This window comes from Felis catus, chromosome B1 (genome assembly GCF_018350175.1).
Source record: "Felis catus isolate Fca126 chromosome B1, F.catus_Fca126_mat1.0, whole genome shotgun sequence".
Lineage (NCBI taxonomy): Eukaryota > Metazoa > Chordata > Mammalia > Carnivora > Felidae > Felis > Felis catus.
In genome coordinates this window covers 169,797,411-169,819,072 of record NC_058371.1, presented here as the reverse complement: position 1 = coordinate 169,819,072, position 21,662 = coordinate 169,797,411, and the positions used below count along the sequence as shown (strand labels likewise).

Genomic DNA, 21,662 nt, shown 5'->3' with positions numbered 1-21,662 from the left:
CATGCAGTGTAGACCTGCTTCCCAACGTGGATACAGCTGGCCAGGGTTTTTACTCATCTGGTCCAATACAGAGTTGGTTATTGTGTATTTCATTAACTGTTGCACTAATCTTTTGAGGTTGAAGCTCATAGATTCATTGAATAATTACCATAAACTAAACAGATAGTAACCCAACATGGTACATTTTTTGTACCACTGCAGAAATAATTCCTACATCTTAAGATTGATATAAAAGCCATTTCAGAAGTAGTACTAATTGCCTTTAAAGGTCTTGGTAGCTTAGTTAATAACCCAGTTTATAGGAATTATTGCCACTATCTGTCTCAGATGTGTGTTTTCTTTAGCTTTTTTTTTTTGTCACAGTAAAGAAAATAATGAATATTTAACCGAAATCCCCAGTTTAAAGTATCACTACTGCTTCTTGGTTTTTCTCACCTTTTTTTTTTTTTTAAAAGATCGCAAACATAAGTTATCATCTTTATCTACACAGCTAATAGCTTTGGGTTTTTTTAGGTGACATCACGTTGTAATATAACAAATCAAAAACTACATCAACATCCTTTTGAAGAATCTGAATGATAGGAAGTAGAAGTAGTTTAAGAATCTTGCCAAAAAAAAAGTACCATATATTCTTAAATAACCATCCTTATGGACCTGTGTATTTTAGACCTGTCACAGGCCATGCCTAAGCAGTCCTTCGAATATGGTCTTCAAATTGGAGAAGCATTTGCCAAATAACCACAAACTCAACAAAAAGAAGGCATACGTGCATCAGTTTGAAATAGGCCTTTTATTAAACCAAAGTTTAATAAAACCTGTCAAGTACCTCTAATTCACTGGCCTGTTAAAAGTCTAACCCACTTTACTGACGCCACAGCAAGTTAAGAATGACTCTTTTGTTAATGGCATTGACTGTGGGGGGAAAAGCAGGGGACCTGAGAAGCTAATGCTGAGTTCCGGGTTTCCACTAACTGTGTGGCCCCACTGAACTTGTGTCCAAGTCTCCTGCAACCAGCGTGGAGTGGGAGGCTCCCAATGGCAGCACTGGGTCCTTCCCGGTTTGTGCTCAGAAGCAAACACCGCTGTACACGTCACTGCTTTGCCAAGTGACGCATGCAAGGTATTACTCTGGATTTATCTGGGAAGTCTTTTTTTTTTAATGTTTATTTATTATTGAGAGGCAGAGAGACACAGAGTGTGAGCAGGGGAGGGGTGGGGGTGGGGGGAGACACAGAATCCCAAGCAGGCTCCAGGCTCTGAGCTGTCAGCACAGAGTCCAACGCGAAGCTCGAACTCACGAACTGCAAAATCATGACCTGAGCCAAAGTCTGTTACCTGACCAACTGAGCCACCCAGGTGCCCCTATTTGGGAAGTCTTAGTAAAATTTGCAAATACTCATGGACTGATTAGGATTTGAATGAGACTTCTTTTGATCCTTTACCCATATTTTTTAGTCATTAAGATGTCTAAGAAAAAATGTTTAAATGAAACACTAAAATGCTTACAAAACTGAATATTCAGCATGACCTCAACCATGTTATGAATAATTATGTACATAAAGAGATTGAAAAGAAATAAACCAAAGTGTTAATAATAATTAAAAACGATTATATTTTAGTAGCAAGATTAGGGTAGTTAACACTATCATCCTTGTAAAAACCAGTTTAAAAACATTTCTACAGTGGGCATGTATTATAATTTAAAAGTGGTTTGAAGAATATCTACATAATTATTACCCCCCCCCCACCCCTTCCTTTGCTATATATTATCTTCAGTGTTTGTACACAGCCCTGGAAAGGCTTGGAGGCCGACTCTCCCATCTCCTAGCAGTGCTAAGCTATGAGCAAGGCCAGCTGATTCAAATGTTGGAAGAAAACAGAATTTCATGCTCATTTACTGGCTGTAGGAGGCAAGTGGGTCCTGTAGGTTGATATCTGGGCACAAGACTGAAGGCCAGGAAGACAAGACAAAGCTATTTAGCCAGTTATGAAAGAGAACTCAGTTGTTAAGTGTCCGATTTTTGGTGTCAGCCCAGGTCATGATCTTGCAATTTGGTGAGTTTGAACCCCATGTCAGGGTCCATGCTGACAGCATGGAGGCTGCTCGGGATTCTCTCTCTCTCCCTCTCTCTGCCCCTCCCCCCCTTGTGCTATCTCTCTCAAAATAAATAAATGTAAAAAAAAAAAAAAAAAAAAAAAAGAAATAGCCACCAGGCATGATGCTGGGCCCTGAGTAACACCCTCCTCCAGCCCCTCCCTAGTGCACTCCTGGCCCTGACCCTCACAAGGCAGAGGCCTCCAGGCCCCTATCCAGCACAGGGCATGTCCCTGCTGTTACAGATTTGAAACACTGCTCTCTGCTAGGGCTCTTTGGAGGGTTGCCTAGATTTATAATAGGGAAGCTGTAGAATCAAATGAAATATTTTTGGTGGAAAAAAAAAAAGAAAGTCTGGAAAATAGAGATAGTTGTGTCTATTCAAGAGGGATGAAAGCGGAAGGAAACACTATCCTGACCCACAGCTACACCATGCTGCCTTCCCAGAGAAGCACCGGGCACTGAGAAGGCAATCGTGGAAAACCCCCTGTCCTCCTGCCCTGCTGTTGTGTCAATCTACAGTTTTGTGGACACACTGTGGAATTTCCCAGTGAGCACATGGGGCCCTCAGAGATGGGGAATAAGAGGCCTTTGCTTCCTTTGAGATTCCTGCAGTCCTGGCCAGACACTGCTCCTCTGGCCTCCAAGAGATGAGAGATGGGGTCAGGGCTTCCACCAAGAAAAGAGCAGCAGGATCCTCAAGGAGCTGATTATGCCCCAGACACCTCACATCCAACTGCCTCCTCACGTACATTGTGAATTAAGCAAGTCATTCCCGTCGATGGAGAAGCTACCAACTCAGACCCACTGGGCAGGTTTCATGTATTTACTTATACATTCTGAAAAAGAAAGGCACATGCACCTAGCAGGTTTAATGAGACAATAAATGAGGAACCAAAAACTGTAAAAGCTTCTATTAAAGGGAAGGGAGAATATAAAGGTAACCCAAATGTCCCTAGTTGTATCCTGATATTGAGAATTTCCACCCCCAGCCATGTAATAGCATTTTGATTTTTTTTAATGTTTATTTTTGAGAGAGAGAGAGAGAGAGAGCGCGCACGTGCACGTGGGGGAGGAGCAGAGAGAGAGGGCGACACAGATTCTGAAGCAGGCTCCAGGCTGTGAGCTGTCAGCACAGAACCTGACGCAGGGCTCGAACCCACACACACTGAGATCACACCTGAGCTGAAGCTTGATGCTTAACCAACTGAACCACCCAGGCGCTCACCACCACGTAACAGCATTTTAAAATGCATACCAGAGAATCCTAGAAAGAGCAAAAAACCTGAGAGGAAAAAAGCAAATTAGGAACATCTTTCATGTCAACAGATAAAGACTGAGGGAAACAGGTCACAAATACTCTGTTGGGTATCTAAGACATCCAGATGAATGTGCTACTCTCAAAAACAAACACACCCTCTAGCTTGGATGGCTTGATTTTGTCATGGCCAGTGTTAGTTAAATCCACACAGACAGGGTCTTCAACACATTCTCAGTACTAGTATATAATAGCTGACAAGAAGGCGTGAGAAGAATTGGTCCCAAAGTCATCCATGGGTACTTTTTTTCCCCTTAACGTACTGCCTCTGGCACTAGGAACTGTGTGATTCTGGGCAAGTTACTCAACCTCTCTTAGGCTCTGTTATCTCATCTGTAAAACCTGGACAATTGCCTACTGTATACAGTTACTGTAAAGTTTAAAATAATACACGTAAAGCAGAAAGCACCCAGTAGATACTGCCTAATATAAGCTATCATTATTTTACGAGCAGGAGCCTAGTGAGTTCCTTAAAGGTTACTTCACTGACTGCTGACTTTGTTTTAAGGCTCTTCCAAGGAAAACTGTTCCAATTCTGTTTTTTTCCCCCCATATTAAGGGTGCTTGGGCTTGGGTACCCAATTTTCATTGCAGATCATTACGTTAAAATTTTGATCAGAGTAGAGTTTCTCTTCTTGTTTCTCAAGCATTTAATCTACTTTGCTGTATAATTGTTTTTAAAGACTTACAAAATACAACACCTGTGATTTTATAGGGAGATTGAAATTATTTACTGTCCTCTGATGACCATGCCATCTGTGCGATTATATCATCTTTAAAAGTCCTATTCACATTGTGTCTGTAAGGTAGAAGCACCTGAATTGTAAATATGAAGAAATAAACGATGAGCTTTAGAAAATACTCAGCCTTACAGATGCATGGTTATGCTTTTGATTATGACAATGTCCCATTTCTGTCTTATTTATTTATTTATTTATTTATTTATTTATTGTTTAAATTTCTTTAATGTTTATTTATTTTTGAGAGAGAGACACAGAGCATGAGTGGGGAAAGGGTGGAGAGGGAGACCCAGAATCGAAAACAGGCTCCAGGCTCTGAGCTGTCAGCACAGAGTCCGACGCAGGTCTTGAACCCTCAAACCATGAGATCATGACCTGAGCCAAAGTCAGATGCCCAACTGGTTGAGCCACCCAGGCCCCCCCCCCCCATCTCTGTCTAATTTAACTGATGAGGGTAGATGCCACAACATGCCTGACACTGGGCTAGGATTTAGGATACACAGATAATGTTGACTTCATCTCTGCCTTCAAGGAGCTCAGATGGCCAGCCTCTCTTCATATTGGGACACCAGGGAGAGATAGAAAGAGAAAAAACAGATACACACAGTAAAAACTTCCCAATACTGACTTTCACAGACATATACATGATATATTATGGCAAGTGGTTAATTCTGCCTGGGAACAGAGAGGGGTAGAATTTGTTACAGAGGTGAGTGTCACCTGAACTGGGTACTGAAGGAGGAGTTGGAATTTCTCAAGTGGGGAAAAGAATATGTTCTTGAAATGGAAGGAACAGCAGGAGTAAGGGAAACCAGAAGCAAGTATAAGGTTGCACAGGAATCACAACTGTCCAGTGGGGTTGGAATACTTGGTGTATGGTGGGAGCTGAGAGTCTAGTCTCTAAAAATGGACAGGAAAAGATTCAGGTAGAAAGAGACCCCATGTGTCATACTGAGTGCTAGAATGTACTCTACAGACCAGGTGAAGCCTTTAGAGGCTTTTCAGCAGGGAGAGGCTGGAGTCTGGGAGTAGGTGAGTGGCTACTGCAGTAGTCCATGTTGAGACAGGCCCGGATAAAAACAGTGGGGAGAGGAGGAACCCATACTGATGTGCATCCAAAAGGCAGAATCCAGAGAGGAGACTGATAGGACATAGGGGAGAGACATGCGTAATGGATGGATTGGAGGTTTCTAACCTGGGTAACTGCATACTGACCTCTTTTTAAGGATACCACTTACAACTGGGGGTGCCCTGGGTGGCTCAGTTGGTTAAGCGTCTGACTTCAGCTCACGTCATGATCTCATGGTTTGTGAGTCTGAGCCCTGTGTTGGGCACTGTGCTGTCAGCTCAGAGCTTGAAGCCTGCTTCAGATTCTGTCTTCCTCTCTCTGCCCTTTCCCCACTCACACACTCTCAGAAATAAATATTTAAAAAAATTAACAAAAATACCACTTACAATCTAAGAAAAACACTTAAAATTTCTGTATTACTAGGCACAGAACACTTTCCCTGTGTTTCTTTCTTTTTTTAAAAATGTTTACTTATTTTGAGAGAGAGAGAGATAGAGAGTGTGAGCGAGCAGGGGAGGGGCAGAGAAAAAGGGAGACAGAATCCGAAGCAGGCTTCAGCTGTCAGCACAGAGCCTGATGCAGGGCTCGAGCTCACGAACTGTGAGATCACAACCTGAGCCGAAACCAAGTCTCTGCTGCCTAACCAACTGTGCCACCCAGGCTCCCCTCCTCTCTCTGTTTTTAAAGTTGCTATTTATTGAGCACTTACTGGAAGAACTAATAGACATCCAACTGCTACTTAATGAACTTAATACTTCCAACATTCTAATAGTATTTTTTTTTAATTTTTTTAATGTTTATTTATTTTTGAGAAAGAGACACAGAGTGTGAGCAGGGGAGAGGTAGAGAGAGGGGAGACACAGAATCTGAAGCAGGCTCCAGGCTCCCAGCTATCAGCACAGAGCCCGACGCGGGGCTCGACCTCACAATCCGCGAGATCATGACCCGAGCCAAAGTCGGACGCTCAACCGACTGAGCCACCCAGGCACCCCCTAATAGTATTATTAATTTCATGGTACAGAAAGAAACTGAGGTTCAGAATGGTTGATTTGCCAAAAATCACAGCTAGCAAATAGCAGAAGCAGAAATCCAAACCTAGGTTTGACTCCAAACCCATTGTCTTTTATCATATTCTGTCTCTCTCAATCTCATGGCCATAGCAAGAGTTATGAGGACTTTTACCAATTTCTAAGTAAAAGAACTAAATCCTTTATACCTCTCTGTTCCTATCATTTGCTCTAAGTTTTTACTCAGGATATATTCACGGGTCTTCATCCTCCTTAGAACCCCCCACACTAAACGTGGACAATAGGCTTCTGAGGACTAGAAGCCGCCCTGAACATTCCTGCACAGGCACTTCTGGGCATGTGTTAAGTGGGAGGCTGCCGAGAGGGCCCCAGGACATCCACAACACACTCACTCCAGGGGCTTTTTACTGTTGTAAAATTATCCAAAAAACGGACATTACTGATTTATCTTTCTAAAATATTCTTAGAAAATGACAACTGTGGACTAATAGGATCAGTGGTGCATAATTCAAGGTGAGTTTTCTGGTTTGTACTCTTTTGAGTAAGTACAATCCACCCTCATTATTTGCAGAGCACATGTTTTCAAATTTGCCAACTTGCTAAAATGTATTTGTAACTGTCAAATCCATGTTTCCTGGTGCTCTAGCAGTCATCTGCGGACTTTTGCAGATCACTGAAAACCTGGGTTGCACAATGCACACATTCCCAGCTATGGCTGAACAAGTTTTAACACCGGCTATTTGTTTCAGCTCACAGGGTAACAAGTGTTCTTCTCTTCACGTGCCATGTTTTTCATATTTTGTGCTTTTTCTTGGTGATTCTGCTGTTTAAAAGGTACCCCAAACACAGAGCTGAAGTGCGGTCTAGAGTTCCTAAGTTCAGGAATGCTATGATGAGCCTTAGGGAGAAAATACGTATTAGATAAGCTTCATTCACGCATGAGTTATGGGGCTGTTAGCTGTGAGTTCAATGTTAATCTGACAATGCTATATATTAAAGTCTCTTTAGACAAAAACATACATAAAATAAGGTTATGCATTGATCAGTTGGTAAAAATGTGACTAAAGGTTCTCAGGAACATAGCTCTGTACTTTTCCTAGGGGTAACGCTTTGGTATTTGCTAATTCAGTCTTGACGGTGACTTTATAGAACATAACTACAATGAATAGTAAGAATCGACTGTATTTTTAGGGTGGAAGAGGGTAATACACTAGATCTAGAATCAAGAGACTTTGATTATAATCCTAGCTCTGCCATGGGGGCGCCTGGGTGGCTTCGTCAGTTAAGTGTCCAACTCTTGATTTCGGCTCAGGTCATGATCTCCAGGTTCGTGAGTTTGAGACCTGCACTGGGCTCTGTGCTGACAGTGTGGAGCTGCATGGGATTCCCTGTCTCACTCCCTCTCTGCCCCTCCCCTGCTCATGCTCCCTCTCTCAAAGTCAAATAAATAAACTTAAAAAAAATAATAATCCTAGCTCTGCCACAGACTTCACCTATCCAGGTTTCAACCTCTTTGCCTATAAAATAGGAATAGTAGTATTTGTTTGGAGTTATGAAGATAAATTGATAATTATAAATGTACTTTTTAAAAAAGTAGAAAGTCCTTGGGGTGCCTGGGTGGCTCAGTCGGTTGAACGTCTGACTTAGGATCACATCATGATCTCACAGTTCATGGGTTTGAGCTTGTGTTGGGCTCTGTGCTGACAGTTCAGAGCCTGGAGCCTACTTCAGATTCTCTGTCTCCCTCTCTCTCTGCCCCTCCCCTGCTTGTGCACGCACGCTTTATCTCTTTCAAAAATAAATAAACATTCAAATATAAAAGAAAATTCTTTGATAACATTAATAGTGTACTTCTATCTGGCACTTAGAACATCCCAAGGTATTTTTAAAAAATGTTTACTTACTTTATTTTGAGAGACAAAAAGAGATAGCACAGGTGGGGGAGGAACAGAGAGGGAGAGAAAGAGAAAGAATCCCAATCAGGCTCCTTGCTGTCAGGGTAGAGCCCAATGTGGGGCTTGATCCAACAAACTGTTGAGATCATCTTAGCCAAAATCAAGAGTTGGCCGCCTAACCAACTGAGCCATCCAGGCACCCCCAATCTCAAGGTGTTTTTAATATGTCATAATTATTTTACTTTGGAAGTTATTTTTTTAAATTACCATATTTTATGATCCTAAGACCCACATTTTTTTCGTGTTTTAAAATCTCTGAGCTTGTTCAAAGATGCAATTATGATTCATAGTGTTTTTTCCTTCTTTCTTAGTGGAACATAGAATATTGGCGCATCTTGCATCCAATGGGTCTTAAATTAGATGACATACAGTATTTTGTATCTATCCTCCCTTAGGAGTTCTCTCATCTTGTGTTGACTGTATGCTTTCTAAACAAGCATGCAGAGGGCACCTGGGTGGCTCAGTTGGTTAAGCACCTGATTTCGGCTCAGGTCATGACCTCGCGGTTTGTGAGTTTGAGTCCCACATTGGGCTCACTGCCCTCAGCCTGTCAGCATAGAGCCCATTTCAGATCCTCTGTCTCCCCCTCTCTCTGCCCCTCCCCTGCTCGCGCTCTCCCAACAAACAAACATGCCAGCTCTAAACTGACACCCTCTCCAGTGAGAAGTTTTCCCAACATTTTCCTTCTTTTAATAACGTCTCAACTTTTTGTATTCCTGATCTAAATATCAATTCTTCTGTGGCTTTTTACTTTTAACCTATCTATGCTTTCTTGCCTTTAAAAAATTAAACTTTTCAACTGACTTTCTTAATTTCTAGTGTGATCATCTAACACCAAAGAGTAAGTGCTAATGCTCTTTCCTTGGGATAAGATATTTAATCGCCTATATCTGCAAGTAACTGTGGACAGGAAGTCTGAGTATTATTCTCCAGAAGCCCCTTGCTTGCATGTGGCTGATATTAATCAACAGGACTTTGTGGAATGTTTCACAAATAAAACAGTTACCCAGCCCTCCCAGGTGGTGCTAGAGGTGCACCTTCCCCAAACTCTTCCTTCTTTAGAAAGGTCTGCACTTTCCCATCCTCTTTTATAGTTGCCCTTCCTAGATATGAATGCTTTATTTCAGGAAAAGAAAATAAAGAAACAGGAATCTCAAAATTACTCAATAGCACAACTCTGGAGTGGCAGAGAAGGAACAAAACCAGGATCTCAGCTCTGACCTGGGGCAGGTGTCCCTATCTTCTTGTTAACTTTATTTCCTCTGAATGCTTTGTGTCTTTTTGAAGTTTTATTTTATTTTGAGAGCGAGCGTGCATGCATGCCCGGGAGAGGGGCAGAGACAGAGAGGGAGAGACAGAATCCCAACTAGGCTCCACATTGTCAGCACAGAGCCCAACTCAGGGCTCGAACCTACAGACCATGAGATCATGACCTAAGCTGAAATCAAGAGTCGGACATTTAATCGACTAAGCCACCCAGGCGCTCTGAATGCTTTCTCCTTTGTACTCATCCATCCTGCTTGGCTGTAAATACAGTTATATCAAAACATAAGGGTAATTTCTACTATAGGAAGGTCGCAGGTGCTTCCATGGAAATGCACTGCCCTCTGGAACAACAGAGGTCTTTTGAAGACATTGGGAAACAGTGATGATACTTAAGGAAAATCCATCCCAAATTCCACAGGAGAGTTACTGCTTGCAAAATACTCTTGTTAGATGCAAAACCAGAGTGTACTACTTGCTGCACTTTTCTTCAAACGACTGTCTAAAAGTTACAGATTTCCCCCACAAAATTAGTAGCTAATGGAGTGAAAGGTGGATTCTTAGGTGATCACTATCTGGTTTGCAAGTGACACGTTCAACTGGACACCCAATACTAAGGTGTCCCTAGGTAATGAGTACATGTGTTAAATAAGCTAATCTTTCTTCAATTTTACACTAAGTTTTCTCTGTTCATAACTGACAAACTGATTTTTATTTACATAGTTGAGTTTCGGTATGAATTATAGCAATCATGGTTCTCCATACGAAATGGCTATTGATTCAAGTTTATGGAGGGGACTGTCAACAGAGCTGGAATGTTTGCACTAACAGTGGTGACCACACCCTAATTTCAACAAGTGTCCTTCAATACTGGACCATCAAGAAGGCTCAATTAATTTCAGCATTTTCATCTTTCTGGAAATGGAAAAAGACGGTGATTAGTGGCAGGTCAGCAGTGAGTTAGTTATATCCACGACACAGCCCTTCCACCTGGCACAGTTTGGGAAATGGGAGGACTAAACCCCAAATCTGCTTGATATTTACCAAGGTCTAATATTTAGGACTGGGAATTAGACAATACCACTCTGGACTTGTGTCACCTGTCCCTGCGCTCTGAAACTCTTACCCACAGTTCTGAATGGCTGATGTAAGTATCTAAAATTGACTGATCTCCAGGATAGTATTTTCTCCCCCAGAAAGGCAGAGAGGAGGGTGGGGAGTAAGATGGAAAACACCCCTTTGGGTCGGATCAAACCCATAATTAACTGACCATAATTTATGGAATTGTGAAAGCTGTAAAATCCCAGCATGTTAGCTACACCCCTCTTTCTCTGCCATGGAGAACCCAGTGGAACAATGGTTCCACTGTATTCTTTGAGCTCTACCCAGTGTCTCCTGTGGTCCCTGCCTTCCTGACTTGAGAAGACACCACGGCCCTTTTATCTAACCCCAACACTCAACTGCAAAGAGAAAGAATGTTTTCTTACATTTTTTTAGTATTTATTTTTGAGAGAGAGAGAGACACACACACACACAGTGCAAGTGGGGGAGGGCAGAGAGAGAGGGAGACACAGAATACAAAGCAGATTCCAGGCTCTGAGATGTCAGCACAGAGCCCAATGCGGGGCTTGAATCCACGAGACGGGAGATCATGACCTGAGCCAAAGTCAGATGCTTAACCGACTGAGCCACCCAGGCGCCCCAGAGAGAGAATGAATTTACTTCACCTCCTGCACACACGACTCCCCCACAACATGACTGCATTAAACCTAATTGCAAAATATTCTGAACCAAACCTCAGGTCTATTTGAGTAGTGCTTTTAAATGAAAGGACAGAAAGAAAATAGATTTCTGATCTGGCAATTCTTAACACTTGTTTTTTCCTTCCTAAGGGAACTAATAAACAAGTGGGTAATGTTCTTCAATATTTCCTTATTTTTAAGTCAGTTGCCAAACTGGGCGGTTCAAAGACACTGAGTTAGGAAACGAACATACTTTCTATTTATATTTATGTATGGGCCTTTAAAATTTTTAACATGCTATATATGCTTTATTTTGAAATATACTTTATTAGTATACTAGGACATGTATATAGTTAACCAAAAAGCGTGTACATTGGTGGATACATGCTCAAAATTTTTTATCAGTGGGCTGCACGATTAAAAGGATTTGAAGATATTGCTCTAGCTAATGATCTCACTATCTTTTGTAAGCCACAGACATGCAGGAATGAATTCAAAGGTATAAGCAAAACTGGTACCTTTTCAAATAGTAAAAAAAAAAAATGGCTTTGCAACCCAGAGAAGATCTTGCCATAAAGATGACTTTACTATGCAGCAAATCTAATGTCTCTAAGAGGCAAGAAATGCCTGCTTTGCCAGGGGCACAAATAGTTTGAGATCTGCTTAATTACTGGTCTGTCTTTGATCTTTTCCTTTCAGTTTACAGTTGCTCATTTAACAGGGAGCTTGCATGCTAAAAAGAGAAGATACCTGTTGAAACTTAACAAGAATGGCAAGAAATGAATGGAACAGAAGAGACCACTTGTTCAGTACTACTCAAGTCCAACCACCGAAGGTATCAGTTCACTTTCATCTTTATTACTAATAAAACACAACAAAATCTTTAAAAATACAAAAGCCGCTTTTAAAAAAGAGGGCCACATTTTGAAGAAAACTCAGGCTCACGGTACTTGGCCTATTTCAATCTTATTGCACCACGTCTGGAATCTTTTTTATATGGACAGAGACATCTTTGAATAGGGTGGTGGTCTTCAGGCCTATATCTCTTAAGATTGGACTTAAACATAGAACAAGGCTAGTAGTTTATCCTGAAACTTCTGTGTGGTACTGGAAGGGTAAGGACACCCTGTGCATGCCTGTTTTTTCAACTTTTTTACCTCACTGGCCAAAACCATACATATACATGCGTGCATGCACGCATGCACACAGAGACACCAGGAAGGAATGATCTGCAGTTAGCTTGCAAGGAATATGGCACAGTACCTGGGATGCTCTCTAATTTCCGTCTGAGCTCTTCATTTTCTTGTTGCAGTGAAATAACCTCCTGCTCCAGCTCTTGGCATCTAGGACAGTAGCCTTCCTCTTCCTCCTCCTCTTCCTCCTCGGGCAGTGTAGAAGAGGACGGGTGACCATGGGATTCGGATGTCGCCGGGGAGGTCCAGCCACCTAGTGTATGCACGGGGGAGGTTGACAGAGGATCCACGTCGGCCAGGTGGCCATACTCACTGACTGATGAGGTGTTTGGAGTTGGAAAGCTCCCCGAGAGCAGGTAATTTTGTAGGGAGTCAGTGAAAACCCTCAAAAAGGCAGAAGTTTGTTGTTTCCTTTGCATATATTGCATGTCTATGTCTACATTATCTGACGTCTGACTGTGGACCCCTTTCCCGACGTGACACTGTTCCTGTCTCTCAGTATAACTCGAGCCTTCCTGCTTGACACAAGAAATCATGGATTGAGAATGGTTGGAGTCCAGTAGTTTTCCTCCACAATTTAAGAGACTAAGAACTCGACTGCATTGCTGGGCAAAGGCATCCAAGATCATACGACTCTCTGAAACACATGAAAAAACACATCAGAGACGGACAGCCAAAGACAAGGGTAAGTAAGGTCCTCAATTTTGAGGTTAACATTCAAAAGTGTTAAAATTATGTATTTCTACTCTCCATCCCAAACCAAGGTAACACAGGGAATGTACTTTTAGTAGGATGCATAGCTTCCTGTCATTCTGCAACCAGAGGGGTGTCTGAAGAGTCATTCCCAGTCCCTCATTCTGGGAAATGGCTGCACTGTGACTTTGGGCACCACAGAGAGATTTCCCTCTCTGTGGCATTAACTGGCCTGTACAAGTCTGAACTCACACCTTTGGCTTCATTAAGATCCTTACTCTAACGAATCGAGCCAGCTACTGCAGACTCAATTCCTCCTTGATAGGAGGGCTTACAGCAATCATTACTTCTATTTCTGGAGTGCCCTCATGCCCTTGCTATTAATCAGCTGATACAATCCCTGACGAGAGTACGTTGCTTCCAGATGCAAACTGGAGAAGAAAGATAAGTCTTTTTGAAGAGCTCACTAGACATCTAAAGTAAAACAAAGGATGGCCTATAAGGCAAAAGATGATGAGCCCAAAAGCAAAACTGTGTTATCCAACATCTGTGTTCACTATTCTTTCTCTTCATTTATCTGTGAACTTGGATTTCTTGTCAAGGCCAATATTTAGGCCAATCCATACAAGTATCATGTAAAAAGCAGTAGTGCTTCTTCCATGAGCCTCTTCCATTAGGTTGCCAAATCTTTTAAATGGCATGTGTCCAGACTGCTGGTTAGTTGACATAAATGTATTCTAAAGCATACTAATTGTCAATCAGTGAAAAATAAAAAGCAAATGGAAAACAATCAGTTCAAACAACCAAAAACACCTCAAAAATTGTGCAAATGTGATTTAATTCTGTCAGTCTTGGGTCTTGAAAATTCACCCTAAATGCAAATATCACGAGGTGCAGCCTCTTCTTTCTGGACTACCACCCAGAATGGGCTATTTATAAATATACAGAGATACTTTATAGGGCTTGTATACAGCTATAGGATGCCTCTCATTTCATCTCTTCCCTATCCAGAATAATGGCAACAAACAAAATACTGTAGATTTTAGATGCCAATAAGTATTTATGATAGAAATTTAACTAGCTACCTACTGTCTCTGAAAATGTTGGCTCTATCTTTTTCTCAGGGGAAAAAACTTTAAAAATGAAAAATGGTGAAATGTTTGAGGGCTTCCATGGGAACAACAAAATATTTACTGAATGCATGTGGGTCCTCTCATAAATATACAGACCTTCATTTGTAACACTGGACATTGCTTTGGCTGCATTCTGGGTAAGCTGAGAGTCCACGGGACTACTTTGTTCTTGCCATGGTGCTTTCCCATGCTTAGGAGCAGTACCACCCTTAGACATAGGGAGGGGGGCCCTGCCCTAATCATCCTCCTCCATCCCTTCCCCTCCCCATGGTAAGGTACCCAAGATCCAGGAATTCCTTACTTAAACTGCTTCGAGGGCCTGTGCTGGACTCTTCCCTGAGCCATTCTCCCAAGGATAGACCATGGTGCCAGAGCCTGGAAGTTTGGACGGGGGCATCCATTCGTGTGTATGTGAGGCTCCTCCTATTAGAAGATGAAGCTGGGGGTGGGGAGAGAAGGCCATGGGCTGGCTGAAAACTCCAAAGTCAGATCTGGTCATTAAGGTATATTTGTCAGGGGAGGTGGATGGAACATATTTTATTTAATAGTTTGTTAACTATTTAGATATATGGTATGTAGGCCTGCATCTGTACTCTTGTCCTAAATCCCACAAATATTAGGCACAGGCCTGTTTTTTACACAGTGATTTTGAGTGCTGAAGAAGAAAACCAGATGTCAGGCATAGTTTCAGGCTAGAATTGATTGATGGGCTGGGAACTTCACTGAAGCAGCAGCCAGGACAAAGTTCACTTGCTATACTGGAGAAAAGGGAAATGGATATAAGAAGTATCTTTTACACACCAAACAGTGGAAGTGATGCCTCTGCCCCCTGCCAGATGGAAGGGAAGGACTGAGCCCCTGATTTAAACCAAAAGGTAATGGGGAAAGACCTTAAATATTTGGGTATTAATTCTTTACACTGACCAAAGCCAAATAAACAAAGTAAACAGCTGAACCATAAAAGTGGGAAGCCTTAAGATGTTGCACAGTGGTCTTCATTTCCGGGTTTTTGTTCTTTTATTAGTAAAATCAAAGAATGTTATTGATCACGAATTTTCAATTCTAGCACACTGGCAGTTTTCATTCATTTTAATCCTATAATCCCATTCTAGACCTGAAGTTGTATTTACTGTTTGCATTTTAATCAGCATGGCCCTAACTGATTTACAGCTTATACACCTTTAACGTAACCTTGATGAAAGGAACAAAATATGCAAAGAAAGGCTAAAATAGAAGTGGCTATAAAGAATTGCTCAAATATATTTGTTCAATGTCCTAAAACACACTCAGTAGCTTTAATCATATTGATACATCACATTAGAGTATAGATTTTAAGGGAAAAAATCTGACTTAGGGACAAGCATGATTTGTTTTCTTAATTGAAGGATAAGCTTATAATATGCTGAGAAAAAATCATTATGTAATACACTACATTATGAAGATAATGTATTAAAGTGTACCCAGAGTATCAGAGAATAGCTACAACCATAAAACACTTCTTGCCTTTAGTTTTTACAAATGCTTCATTCTGAATTTGTTCTCAGAATTGATAGATGCAAAAATAACGACCATAAAAAGTTGAATTTCTCCTTTTTGGTACCTTGAAATATTTAAATACTGTTTTAACGTCAATACATGGAAAGATATGATGAACAATATTACTATTACACTTGGCAGAAAACAGCAAATCTTTCTACCTACTACATATTGCAGCCAGCAATACTTTAGCTTTCCAGACAGAATATAATTAGAAATGCAAGTACTGTGCAATGCTCATTATCGCTAAGAAATGGAGAAAAGTTCTGTTTTCATATGAACACAATTGAATGGTCACTGACCCATGATTCTTAATTGAGCAAAGTATGAACATGTATTTTGAAATTTTTAACTGTTTTTTTTTTCCCCTAGTTACAGAATGCTCCACTCAAGAGATGGCAGGGAAGAACACCAACAGTTTACAAAGGGGCTTTAAAACTACCTACTTTATTCTTAACTTCTCTAAAATTAAACACCACAAAATATTCATACAGCACAACCACGAAGCACTATAAAGTGACCACTTGTAATTTATTTTGCTCTATTGCACAATCTGTTGGGATAGTATCATGTTGGAAATTTTGCCTAGTCTGATTCCAAAATCTGAACCCGTGATTATTTTTAATTAAAAAATTCATTTCTAGAAATTCTTCTGAATGTAAGTGGTTTAAGCCATCCTACATCTGATAAGTGAATAAGAAGAGGGATGGGAACTCGGCAATCAAACACAGGCGCCTTACTTTAATGTCCTTCTTTGTAAGTAAAGCCTTGAATGGAATTTGCCCATCACAGCACATACCCAAGAGTATTCTGTTACTATGAAGGAGATCACAGCCATCGAGATTAGTGGTAACCTTTTGATTTTAACCCAGCGGAGGGTGAAATATATTAATATTAAAAATGCAGAAGCGGAAAAAAATTTTTGTGACCTATTATCATGTATCCATACATTATATCTACCAAAAGGATTTCCAGCTAGTTCAAAATAGATGATTTCCTTAAAACATTAATATAACTTCTTAAGAGAAGACTTCAAGGCATAGAAAATAGAAGTTAGAAAATGAAAGCATCTTTGGAAGTATCACCCTTGTCTTAAATCAATGAACTATGTCTTAAAAAAAATGCCATCCAATTTTTTTTCATAATGGCAAACATCAAAACAGCAAAACAGGATGCAATTTTTCTAAATAAATAAATCAATGATGTGTCAAAAATTAACAGATGAGTTAATATACTTGGTGCTATCAAAACCAGATGGTGCTTCCTAATATTCATCCTGCTCAGTCAATCCCTGAATATTTTCTGGACCATCGGTATATAAAATAGGATGCTGCTATTTGTGATGGCAAACAAAAGCAATCATGCCTGCCAAGCACATACTATAACAGGCAGCATTTCAGCTCTGCTAGACAGAAAGTAATTAGAATGCTTTTAATGTCCAAAAGAATGATGCTGATAGGCTGCCACAGATGTGTAGATTTATGAATATTTATATGGTGGTTTATAGCTGACACTTTTATCAGTTGAAGAAGATAAAATATCTGCCTGACTCAAAAGCTTGACAGTCAGGTTAATAAAATCTCATTAAAGAGAATGACCTATGCAATTATATAGGATTTATTGTAATTCATTTTTGATTGTACTCTGCTTAAAGATGCAATTTCCCATTTCCTGATGCCAAATTTAGGCTGCATATCAAGATCTACGTGGGTTTTAACTCTAAGCCTCCCACAGAGGAAAAATACTCTTTTAAAACCATGGTATATTACCCCTTTTAAGGAAAATTATACTCTTCATGAGATTTTATAAGAATGCTGAAAAATCTATTTTTAATCACATTTCTCCTCTCAATGGTTTATGGCTTTTAATGGGAAATAAGATTCACTTCAACCTTTTCATCTTTTCACTGCCTTTACGCTGGACACTCAGTTTTATCTCTTCTGTCCTTGACTCATTTCATCACATCAATGTTTTGGCTATTTTCAGTCTATTAGGTGGCCCTCGAGGCTACAGTAACACTTCTGTGAGGGTGCAACAAGCAACTTACCACCTCCTCCAGCCCCCTCCTCAATATGCTTAAGTGGTGTCTGTCTGTACACACATGCTCATTGGTTCAAAGTGGAACCACTAGTTCCTCAAAGAGCCAATCAGCTCTTAAGGTGACTGTCCCTCTGATGGCCACTCACATCTCTGTGCTGGGTTAAGAGATGGGTTTGTCCATCAATGATTAATATTATGACCACAATTCAGGATGTCTAGTACTATGGCCTTTTTTTTTTTTTCTTTTTGCTGCCAGACCATTTTCTTCATTGCATGGAAGAAACCTACTATCCAATTCCCATTTTTCCAACAAGCAAATGGCATCCTGCCCTTGGTGCTATCAAGCTTACTCTTTATGACCTGAAAGAAACAAAGAAAGAAAGAAAGACCGAACGAAAGCAAGCAAGCAAGCAAGCAAGCAAGCAGCCTTTAAGGATAAAAGGTAATAAAAAATATAGGGAGTTTCAGGGGTATCAAACAAAGCCCCTTTTCACTCTTTTAGATTCAGTGATGTTGTGATTTCCACCTGGGGATGGAGACAAAATTAGCTAAGAAGAAACACTGAAAGAGTACATTTACAACAAGGTGAAAAAGGAAAACAACACCCACAAACTCCTTGTGAATGAAAGACAGCAAGGACACTGCCAGAGTAGGAAGGAGCATGGAAAGGACAGCAAGTGGCTGGTGCAGAAAAAAGAAACAATGCAGGAAAAATAGCAGGAAAAAGCAAGGTTAAAACTATGGATGAAAATGGCAATGAGGGAGCAGATTTATAGTGTATAAAAGGAAATAAAAGATTGAAAGACAGCAAAGACTAAAAGGAGAAAGCAAGATGAGATTAAAGACTGAACAGGCAGATAAAAAAGGGGAACCCTCCCCCAGTAAACATGGTGGAACTAAGGTTATGCAAGGGAGTAAACAAATACAGAACATGGGAAAAGAACCCAAACTGCTGAGAAAGAACATAAAAAAAGATAAAGATTAAGCAGAACTAGGGAATAAACACGGGCATGAACTAAAAGTAGTATAAATAAGACTCCAAACCCAGAGAGAAAGAACACAAACCTACTACTAAGAAGAGGAGAACACAGAAGAAAAATGAGAAAAATGGAAGTGGACGGGTAGCCTAACAATGAATATAAAAACACACGAGAATATTGGGTCAAGGGCAACTGAAAATAAAAAAACCCACCCCACCAACAATAAGACACCTACACAAGAACCCCACTCAAAGCCGACAAACACCTCCAAATCAGTGAGACATGTGACAGAACAGGAAGTCTTCACTATTACCTGTAATTAGATTTTCTTTCTCAAAACCAATCCCTCATGTGTCAAAATATTGACAAACAACATAACATTAGCATAGACGTCTATAACTCATTTAGAGACAATGCTCACATTTTCATTAGGACAAAAGCCTTGGACTCACCCATATGCAGAATTTGGGGATTTCTAAAATACCAAAAAAGGCCTGAGGAGGAACTTTTAGTTCTGATAAGCGAGATAAACGCGGAGGGCCCTTGGGCCAGGCCCCCAGGCTACGGCTTTTCTACCAGCCCACCTCCCATAGCTTAACCCGCAGGAGAGCTGGCTTTTCCCAGGGGACCTCCTGCAGCCTCCCGGTGGAGAGGCATTTCTTCAAGGGGCAGGACAGATGCTCGGGAGGCTCGCGATCCCGGGGTGCAGCCCCCACCCTCCTGGTGGGGAAGGGGTATGAGCGGCGGGCCCCGAGAGCCCGGGGTGGGGGTGGGGGAATCTTCTGGGCTGGGGGGAGGGGCGGGACGTCTCCTTCCCTAAAGTCCGCTACAGGGGCGAGCGTCAGGTCCACCCGCGTGGCTGGTGCAGAGGAACCCGCTGTCTGACACGGTTTGGGACTCTGGGGTGGGTGGGGAAAGAGGGGCAGAGGGAGCAGACAGCGCGCGCATGAGAAACACAAGCGCACAGAAGAAAAAAAAAAAAAAAACAAAACCAAGAGCCAGCCGAGTGGACCGCGACAGAGTAATAGTGCACCAAAGAGATGGTTAAAAAGGTAATCAGAAGGCCAGGAAAGAGAGAGAGAAGGAAAAACAAGAAGAGAAGAAAGAGAGGTAAATGAAGAAGTGGAAGGAAAAAGTGAAACAGCCGAGGATAAAGGGAAGGCGTCCCCGAGCGCCGCCAGAGCAGCCCCAGCCTCTCCGGGAGCGGCCGTGGCGGTCACCCTGGGGTGTCCGGCGCGCGGCCTCGGCGCCAAGCCTGCTTCTCTGACCCCCGCCCGAAAGACCCCTGCCGCCGACCGCCACAGCCCGGCTTCCTGGGCGCGAAGCCGCAACCGAGCGCGGAGCCACCTGTTAGGAGGCGCGCGCGCCGTCGGAAGCTCCGCACGCGGCGGCGGCGGCGGCGGGGAATCCTCTAGAAGTTGCTGCCCGCGCGTGGAGGCCTCAGGGGTGCGCTCGGACGCCCGACTCTCTCTCGGCCCGGACTGCACTCGCCCCTCTCCACCTCTCCGCTCTCCCCTCACGACCCTCCCGCCAGTCCGGCGCGCGGAAAAGGTGTCCGCCATGCCCAGCTTCTGGCTCCCGGCCCCCCACCCCTCCCCGCGGCCGAGCGGGAAGGAAAGTTGCGCCCAGGAGTTGGTACCTGCGCTGAGCTCCAGGCTGGCGCCGTCGCTGCCCGCGCTGCTGCTGCCCGCGGCGGCCGCCGGGCCCGGGCCATACCTGACGACGGCGGCGAAGGACGAGGATGATGAGGCGGCGGGGGACGCCGGCGGCGGCGCCGGAGTCCTCAGGTGGCCCTGGGACGCGGCGGGCGTGCACGATGGAGACGACGACGACGCGGCGGCGGCTGCCCGGCCGGGCCCGGCGGGGTAGGTGCTCTGCGCCTGGAACTGCTGCGGCGGCGGCGGCTCGCTGCTGCTGATGGAGACGGCGGCGTGCGGCGCGAAAGGCGGCGGGGGCGGCGGCGGCGGCGGCCGGACGTGCGGCAGCTCCACCAGGGTGGGTCTGTCGTAGCGCTTGGCCAGCGCCGGTCTCTTGCTGGGGAACGTCTTGAGGACGCTGTAGGGGCTGCGCTGCTTGTAGATTTTGGGGACGCTGGGCCCCTCCTCCGCCGGCTGCATCTCCTCCTCCATCCTGCGCCTCGGGGCCGGTCCCCGGTCGCACGCCCCCTCCCCGCCGGGCGCCGGGCTCCGAGGGTGCCTCCGCCTCCCGCCCGCCGGCTCTGCCCGAGTACGCGCGTGTGGGAGGGTGTGTGCCTGTGCCTGGGCCGCCGCCGCCGCCGCCGCCACTGCCGCCTGTCGCTGAGGCTGGCATAGCTGAGCCCCCGCGCGGGGGGCTGCCGCCCGAGCGCTGATTGACAGGCCGCCTCGCCAATGCCTGGAGGGAGAAAGGAGGTAAAGAGCAAGTGTTTAGGGTAATATCTGCTAATGATAATGGGGGCGGGGGCGGGGCTTGGCGCCGCCGCCGCCGCCCGTGGGGTCCGCGCGCCGGGTGTGCGCCTCCGACGGGGGGAGGGAGGGGGAAAGCCGGATCCCGAGGGCGCGCGGGTAAACAGGGCGAGGTTCCGGCCAGCGCGAGACTTTGGAGCCCCACGTGCAGACTTGAGGCTTCTGCCGTTGCGGGCGGGGTTAAGCTTCGGAAATGAGCCCCTGGCGCCCCCTACGTGACCCCAAACTCTCGGGGTTGCACAGAGGGGCTGGTAGTAGTTGGGGCGGGGCGTGTGTCCTTTGGGAAGGTATCCCCACAGCCAGTTGTTCTGCCCACGGGGAGTTGCTCCCCCAATCTTCTGTAAAGAACGTCTTGAAGGTCCTGATGAATGGTCGCTGCGCGTTGTTTGCACTTCTCGGGGTCTGCCCACATGGTCTTTGAGCTCATGCATAT

The 21,662-nt window shown here is 43.7% G+C and overlaps 1 protein-coding gene across 4 annotated transcripts in view; it reads right to left on the bottom strand.

Moving 5' to 3' along the window:
• Nucleotides 1–21,050, bottom strand: part of BEND4 (BEN domain containing 4) — a 38,504-nt gene extending 17,454 nt beyond the window's left edge. For 3 of the 4 annotated variants that reach the window (XM_011281896.4, XM_023253154.2, XM_023253155.2), the window contains exons 1-3: nt 20,425–21,050; nt 14,531–14,668; nt 12,474–13,040 (exon numbers count right to left, since the gene is read on the bottom strand). In XM_011281896.4, coding sequence (XP_011280198.2) covers nt 12,474–13,040; nt 14,531–14,668; nt 20,425–20,914 — 1,195 coding nt within the window. In that variant the 5' untranslated portion in view covers nt 20,915–21,050. The remainder of the gene's footprint in view (nt 1–12,473; nt 13,041–14,530; nt 14,669–20,424) is intronic. The other variant, XM_023253153.2, reaches the window with a different exon arrangement.
• Between the last annotated feature and the right edge of the window lie 612 nt (nt 21,051–21,662).